The sequence below is a fragment of the Rhizophagus irregularis genome, chromosome 26 (assembly GCF_026210795.1).
Source record: "Rhizophagus irregularis chromosome 26, complete sequence".
NCBI classification, from domain to species: domain Eukaryota; kingdom Fungi; phylum Glomeromycota; class Glomeromycetes; order Glomerales; family Glomeraceae; genus Rhizophagus; species Rhizophagus irregularis.
Genome location: NC_089454.1, coordinates 1,663,624 through 1,670,922, shown reverse-complemented (window position 1 = coordinate 1,670,922; position 7,299 = coordinate 1,663,624). Strand labels below are relative to the sequence as shown.

General features: G+C 30.1%; 3 protein-coding genes across 4 annotated transcripts; 1 reads left to right on the top strand and 2 right to left on the bottom strand.

Annotated features, from left to right (window-relative positions):
- Window positions 1-1,006: 1,006 nt before the first annotated feature.
- Window positions 1,007-3,967, bottom strand: OCT59_017564 (uncharacterized protein). 2 transcript variants are annotated; one of them, XM_066137565.1, is made up of 10 exons: window positions 3,708-3,967; window positions 3,433-3,561; window positions 3,230-3,367; window positions 3,009-3,144; window positions 2,675-2,928; window positions 2,252-2,605; window positions 1,997-2,163; window positions 1,741-1,917; window positions 1,543-1,670; window positions 1,007-1,479 (listed from the first exon to the last, which is right to left on the bottom strand). In XM_066137565.1, the coding sequence occupies exons 3-10, from the start codon at window positions 3,257-3,259 to the stop codon at window positions 1,427-1,429; spliced, it is 1,299 nt and encodes a 432-aa protein (XP_066004133.1). In that variant the 5' UTR covers window positions 3,260-3,367; window positions 3,433-3,561; window positions 3,708-3,967; the 3' UTR covers window positions 1,007-1,426. The 2 variants fall into 2 exon arrangements, with proteins under 2 accessions (XP_066004133.1, XP_025178966.1); XM_025323493.2 differs by having other exon boundaries at window positions 3,433-3,526.
- A 95-nt stretch (window positions 3,968-4,062) lies between these two features.
- Window positions 4,063-4,964, top strand: OCT59_017563 (uncharacterized protein). The gene is made up of 3 exons (XM_025317169.2): window positions 4,063-4,182; window positions 4,253-4,300; window positions 4,389-4,964. Exons 1-3 carry the CDS (start codon window positions 4,095-4,097, stop codon window positions 4,754-4,756), a joined length of 504 nt encoding a protein of 167 aa, XP_025178965.1. The 5' UTR covers window positions 4,063-4,094; the 3' UTR covers window positions 4,757-4,964.
- OCT59_017562 (uncharacterized protein) lies at window positions 4,820-7,226 on the bottom strand (the record flags this gene model as incomplete). The annotated part of the gene is made up of 9 exons (XM_025329119.2): window positions 4,820-4,954; window positions 5,054-5,151; window positions 5,237-5,317; window positions 5,394-5,559; window positions 5,633-5,986; window positions 6,054-6,104; window positions 6,199-6,248; window positions 6,322-6,925; window positions 7,005-7,226. 9 exons carry the CDS (start codon window positions 7,224-7,226, stop codon window positions 4,940-4,942), a joined length of 1,641 nt encoding a protein of 546 aa, XP_025178964.1. The 3' UTR covers window positions 4,820-4,939.
- Window positions 7,227-7,299: the final 73 nt, after the last annotated feature.

Below are 7,299 nucleotides of genomic sequence, written 5' to 3'. Positions count from 1 at the left end.
TTGTACCTTTATTATTGAAAAAAACAACTTTACATTTCATGTGCGTCAGATTTAACTTTTATATGTGAATTTTGCATTGATAACTTTTTATTATATTATTATATTTAAATATCAACAAATGGCTTATAGTAACAATCAACCAACTTTAAATTACTAAAAAAAACCATTTATTAATTATTTAATTGTCAATTTGTTTAATATTGGCACAATTTTTACTTTTTTAGCATTATATGTGCGGGGTGAAATTTAACGAAAATTGCATAGTTGGCAATAAATTCACAAATACTAAAACTGCGATAACTCAATATTTTTTAATAAAAATCATATAATATATGTAAAAAAAACCCAAGGAAAAATAATATGTTAAAAAAATTATAACTTTACTATGGAAAAGAATGACTTTACATTGTACGCGCGTCAGATTTAAAAGCTATATGTATTTTATATATACGATAGTGCTGTTTTTAAACGGATCGGCAATTAACTGATTATTTTCTTCATTAGTATAAGAGGTGAAGTGGAAAGTTGCATCCAGAAATGTCTTGATTGAAGAATACAAAAAAGAAAAAATATGATGGAATTCTTTCTTTCAGTCGACAATTTGAATTCATCTACATAGAAACAGCCACTACGTCCATACTCTAAAAAACAGAGGGTGATTTGTCAAAACTACTACATCAGGCCATAATTCTCATGTTTAAACTAATGGTGTCCACTCTACCAGAAAAACTTTTTGAAGAGATATTATCAATGCCTGTTCTCTGTGTTCAATCTAATGGTGAGTTAAAATTTTTATTTGTTAATTGCAACTATTTTGCTAAAGTTTTGATTGTCATATTATAAGAGCAAGTACTGAGATATATCTGGCTAATTGGCCAACAAATATATGGCCAATAGTTTTTTCAATCATGAAATCTGATATACCGGAAGAAGTAACAGCACTGCCAAACTTACGAATGTAGTGGCAAAGATGTTATCATTGTGAGTAATTATTTTCCTATTATATCTGTTAAATATTAGTGTACTCTGCTTACCATTGATCTTTATTCTTTATAGTCATTTATTCTAAATCTAAATAAAAAATATCAAGCATTACTAAAGAAAGCAGCCAATTATTATTTAAATGAAGTTAATGTCTAGGATTCACCACTAAAGTTGAAAGTTCGTCTTTAGATTTAACATTCAATTTGATTTTCAACTTAAGTGCTAAAGCGATGAGATATTTGCTTCATATATGCTAAACCAACCACCAACTTATAAATATTGGTATTAACATGATCCCATAAGCTGCTATTAATTTGACATAATATAGTGGTGTTATTATTATTACAGGAAATAATTTGGCTAATATAATTAAAAATAAATATAAATAATAAAAGATAATAATTATTAATCATAATTTACAGAATAATGTGTAATAAATTCTTTAATAGATATTATCTCCAGAAAAATATATTGCTGTTATTCTTCTTACGTCATCTAATAATTGGAAACAATTATTACAAATAATGAAGAAAAATTTTATTTAACAAATTTATATACCTTCAACCTCCGCCAATGATGCTTCTTTTTTAGGAACAACAATATATAATACTCGTCCTTCTGACCTTTTCCCAACTATCCAAAAATTAGTTGAAGAACGAGTATATATTTCCGTCAGCTGTGGGTACCTAAATAATACAGAGAAAAAGTTAAACGTAATTCATTCTTTATAATGAAAGAAAAAAATAAAAAATATACTTTTCGAGGTCCTCATGCAATTCACATAATGCATGAGCCATTTCGCTTGTAATTGTTAGACCCCTTGATGAAGAGGTTAGAGATCCATTGGAAGAGAAAGGATATAGAGATGATTTAACAGCTAATGTCATCTTATTGAAAAATAAATATCGATATTCCTTATCTATATCTGTCCTCCTATTATATAATTAGAAGATGTAATTTAATGATCATAAAGCAATATATTTATATAATATTTATATAATTAAATAATTACCCAAGTTTTTTTGACTTTTCATGATTTTCATTCAGAATCTTTATAATTTCTTCCGACTGTGAAGTCAAATAATTATGAAAAGATCTATAAAAAACCATTTCTTGTACTTTTGCAGAACCTTCTAATGAGTTGAGCGGTATAAAGAAAACTAGCGTAAGAGCATTTTGCTGTTCAGAAAATTTATTTAAAACAGGAAATTTAAGAATTAATAAATACTAAAAATTTAATTATTACAAACACATATCTCACTCGAACCTTATAAGCAACAAGATAATATTCTTCAATATCACTTTCATCCACATCATGTCGATGATCAACTGTCCTAATATTACTACTATTTGAATTTTTCGACAAATATACCTTTACGGGATGTATGTCTCCGTCAGGGCCGTGCAAATTGGTTGGCCCCAACAAAAAATTTGAAGGTCCCGGGATGAATACTTGTGTCGAAGGAGATAGAAGACCATTTGTTTCAAGAGGTGCAGTAGAGGGGTTGTGAGAAGTTGAGTTTGTAGGGGATGTGCTAGGTGAAACTTTCGGCGTAGTTGAAAAATATGATAAAAGATTACTTCCAGAGATATTTCTTGTGAAACCCATAAATGTTGATACCTATGGAAAAGTATTCATTATTTTAAATCTCCTTCTGTAAAGATATCAATATAAAACCAAATTACTAACTTTTTCAGCTTCTTTGTTCTTTCTCTTATTTTCAATTTCTCGGTCATGTTCATCTCTTTCTGCTATGTAACTAACTAAATGTCGCCATATTCCTCTAACATTATTTACTGGGATTGCTCCATTTCCACGATAAACTAACTTATTCTGCCAAATTACAAACATGTCTGAAATAAATTCATAATCCGATTGAATTTGATTAACAAATGACGTAATTTGTGACTCAGCAGAGTCAGATAATGGCATATATAGAATACCTAGAATAGATAAAATTAATCATACAAGTTTATAAAATATTTTTTCTAATAAAAATAAAAATATATATTATTATAGATACCATCAACCGTTTTAGTTAATTCCGTCTTTTCAAAATCCCATTCAAAAACCCAATTTGCAAAAAATTCTTCTAATTTATTTTTCAAAGCTTTGATTCCATCAGTTCTCACTGTATATTCGAATGGTCCATTAAAAATCTAGAGTATGAATTTAAAAATAAAATTAGTTTTTAAAAAAAAAAGATGATTCTTTTAAATTACTAAAAGTAAATCATGTGCTTACTCTATACATTTCATATCCTAATTCAAGCATTCTCTTTACTCCTGAATCATGCAAATTTGAATCAAGATAGTCAATAGTAGTTTTTGGCTTTCCTTCTTTATCTTTAATTACTTTTTTTACATGACCTAATTCGATAGACTTTAAATGAAAAAGTCAGTCTTCTATCAATTGAAAGATTAAAAATTTTATAAATTTATACTTACAATATGTATCCAATAATCAGGTTCAGGTTCGTAAAACGCAAGGCGATTTTTTTGTGTATGAACGTTTTCGCAAGGTTTTGAGGGCGAGAATACTCTGCAATATGGCGCAGCAATAGAGAATAATTCATACTATATTTAATAATGTTCAAAAATGGCATTCAGTCAACAACTTATGTTCCGTCGCATTATTCCTAATCTCTCATTTCATTTATAGCTAAAATTTCTAAATACATCCTTTTATAACTACTAAAATGATTTATAAAAAAATCGCGAACCTTGTAAAGTTTACTAAACCCTGTGCAAGACCAACTTGGCGTATCTTAACGTCCATTGGCACTGTTTTTTTAGAAGTGTAATAGAGTAATTGATCACTTTGTGAATCGTCCGTATCTCCAAAAGAAGGGTTATAAACGCAGAAGTAAGAAAGACTTGGAGGCACAGTTACGATTCCTTGTGAATTAGTTGTATCCATTTTAAAGAAAATTTAGAATACGTTTGTATAATTGTTATTTCTACTGCCCACTACCTCTAGACTACCCGTTTACGCCGGATTTTTTTCAATCTAAAAATCTGGGCCTGTGATTGGATTATTTTTGATAGTCATAATCGTCACATGTGATTTAAAACTTCAATTCATTTTTTATTCTCGAATTTGATAAAAAATGTCTCTTAGAATTTATAACGTCATTCCACGCTTGAATAATCCTATTCGCAGGGTACCCATTATTAGAATAGCAAGTTTTCACACAAGTATGATAAATATTTGCTATTATTTTGTATATACTATTCGAACATTTGAACTAACTTATATGTTGACTAGGCCGTGCTTGTGCATTCAAGGCTACCAAGACTAACAGTGATGGTGCCTGTAAGTCAAATTATTAAGTTCTCGTCTCATATTAACATACTGTGTGTTTGCGTATTAAACAATTAATTTGACATGTTATAATAATAAGCTTATATCAAGGGAAGTGTCAATGAAGCAGTGAAACTTCCACCAAGAGACAAAGTTGCGGGATCTTATCATTGGGATTTCGAGCGTTTACTATCGGTATCGTTGATCCCACTCACTGTGGCATCAGTTGTGAATGGAGCACATCCAATTACCGACCTTTGCCTTGGTGTTATTATCCCAATTCATTGTCATATTGGTTTCGATGCTGTTATCAGTGATTATTTACCACATCGGAGAAATCCTATTTTGAATAAGATAACAACGTGGGGTTTGAGAGGAGCCACTATTATTGTTCTTTACGGTTGTTATGAATTCAATACAAATGATGTAGGTTTGACTGAAGTTGTTAAGAGAGTATGGAATGCATGAAATAATTTACATTGAGCTTGACAAATATGGCATCAATTATTTAAAAAAGTCGGGTTACTTCTTATAAGATAAAGTATTAAGAATTCATTTGATATATTAGATAGATCTGTCGATCTGATCGCTAAAACTACCAATTTTGTGATTTTGTGTAAAAAAAAATTAAATAAATAATTTTTATTATCTTTATCGCATTGTAGGCTATAATATATACAGAGTTGATTAAGAATTGAATTATTAATTAAATTAAAAAAAAGAAAAGAAAAAAATTATAAAATTAATTTTTAATCTCGTGCTTACCATATTGACGGCAGACTTAGTATGATTTACATCTTCATGTCTCCATAAAGAAGTAACTGTTTTAGTTTGTGTATAAAATTGCAACCCGGATTTTCCATCTTTGAGTCATAGATACATAAAGGTATAATTAAAGATATATACATAATATAATTTCATACAAAATATAAAAATTTTGTTACTTACAAAAATTGATATCACCCTGGATAGAAGCGCGGTTACCAGTAAATGAAAACATTGGTAAAGGGACAGGAATAGGCACATTAACTATAAATAAAAAGTATCTGAAATTAATAAAAATAATTCCGGTATTTTACGCATTAATTAGAAAATAAAGCTTTACCGCCAATTTGTCCGGCTTCAATATTATTTGTGAAATAACGAGCGTTACTACCACTATTTGTAAAAATAGCCGTTCCATTTCCATAAGGATTTTTATTGATCAAATCAATGGCTTCATCTAGTGTATCAACATTTAAACAAACAAGAACAGGTCCAAATATTTCTTCCTATAAATATAGTACGAAATTACAAACTTGAAAAAGAAAAATAGTTCCTCTATAAATTTAAAATGTTATTTACCTTGTAACAATCCATTTCTGTAGTTACCTTGGACAAGATTGTTGGCCCAACAAAATTTCCATTTTTATATTCTTTAGAAACACTTGGATTACGACCATCCAATACTAATTTAGCTCCCTGTTCGACCCCACTTTGAATTAACCGTTCGACACGTCCTTTTGCTTCGCGAGAAATCAAGGGTCCAACATCAACATCTGGTTCGAATCCTCCAGATACTTTGAGTTTTTTTGCGCGCTCCACAAGTTCGGGAAGCCATTCTTCTGCTTCGCCTACAAAAACAACGGTGGATAACGCCATACAACGCTGCCCCGCGGCACCAAAAGCAGCACCAGCCAATTGGTTTAAAGTATGATTCTAATAATATAATTATCTATTAATTCCAACTTCTTAAATGAATATAATTTCTCATTTTATTAAATACCTTATTGGCATCTGGCATTATGACACCGTGATTTTTTGCACCTAAATTTGCCTAAAACAATTTAAAAAAGTAACAAGGAAAATTATTTTTAAAAAAAATGATGATAAATATAAATTTGTTTCTTTCATAAATAATAATAACATGCCTGTACTCTCTTTCCGTTTAAAGTGCCTCGTTTGTGAATATACTTTCCAGCTATATGATGATAAATTACGCGTAAATATGTGAATATATTATTTAATAAAATCTACAACTTTTGATCTCTAACCTTTATCACTTCCAACAAAAGATATTGCTTTAATATGTTCATTATCGCATAAGAAATTCACGGTTTCAACAGATCCATGAACAACATTTAGAACACCATCTGGAACACCAGCTTCTTTAGCCAATTGAGCAAGTATCATCATAGCACCAGGGTCACGCTCACTTGGCTTAATAATCATTGTATTTCCGGCAGCAATAGATAAAGGAAACATCCATAATGGTATCATTGCCGGAAAATTAAATGGACAAATACCAGCAGTAACACCTAATGGTTCTCTTATAGTATATGTATCCATATCATTAGATACAGCTAATTGTTCACCCAACAATAAATTCGTAATACCACACGCATGCTCTACTACTTGTCTACCACGCAACACGTCACCTTTTGCGTCAGCGAGAGTTTTACCTTGTTCTTCAGTGATGGACTTTGCTATTTTATCAGTGTTTTCACGGATTAAGAGTTGTAAGTCTAATAATATGCGTTGTCTTGTGAGAATTGAAGACTTTCGCCAAGATTTAAATGCTTCGGCGGCTGTTTCTGCCGCGTCATTCAATTCTTGCGGCGTAGTTTCCGGAATAAGAGTTACTAGTTCGTTGTTTGCCTTAAAATATAATGAAACTTTCATGAATAAGAAATACATAAAAATAATATAAATGATTTCATTTATTCAGTTCATTTACAGGATTATGAACAGGAATCCAATTGTTAGTAATTGATTCAACAAATTTTCCATTTATGAAAAGAGGAGTTGTACGAAAACTTTTCAGAGGATCAATCGGTGAAGCAGGTTGTAATGAGGGGTGTGATGTAGAAAAGGATCGATTTATTTTCCAAATACGTTCATAAATATTATTTACTAAAGACGTGGTTTTTGGCTGTAACCTTAAACGAGACGACAACATAATAATTATTTTTTAATAAAAAAAAAGGTGGTTGTTAATTCGACACCTACTGTTGATGATCGATAATAAATCC

Bases quoted from the DNA above. Each gene is read 5' to 3' on its own strand.
- OCT59_017564 (XM_025323493.2), bottom strand. From the start codon at position 3,904: ATGGATACAACTAATTCACAAGGAATCGTAACTGTGCCTCCAAGTCTT. The intron at 3,368-3,432 runs GTAAGTATAAAT...TTTCATTTAAAG, and splicing joins CTGATTATTGGATACATATT to TCTATCGAATTAGGTCATGT. The intron at 2,606-2,674 runs GTTAGTAATTTG...ACTTTTCCATAG, and splicing joins AGAACAAAGAAGCTGAAAAA to GTATCAACATTTATGGGTTT.
- OCT59_017563 (XM_025317169.2), top strand. From the start codon at position 4,095: ATGTCTCTTAGAATTTATAACGTCATTCCACGCTTGAATAATCCTATT. The intron at 4,183-4,252 runs GTATGATAAATA...TATGTTGACTAG, and splicing joins AATAGCAAGTTTTCACACAA to GCCGTGCTTGTGCATTCAAG. The intron at 4,301-4,388 runs GTAAGTCAAATT...TATAATAATAAG, and splicing joins GACTAACAGTGATGGTGCCT to CTTATATCAAGGGAAGTGTC.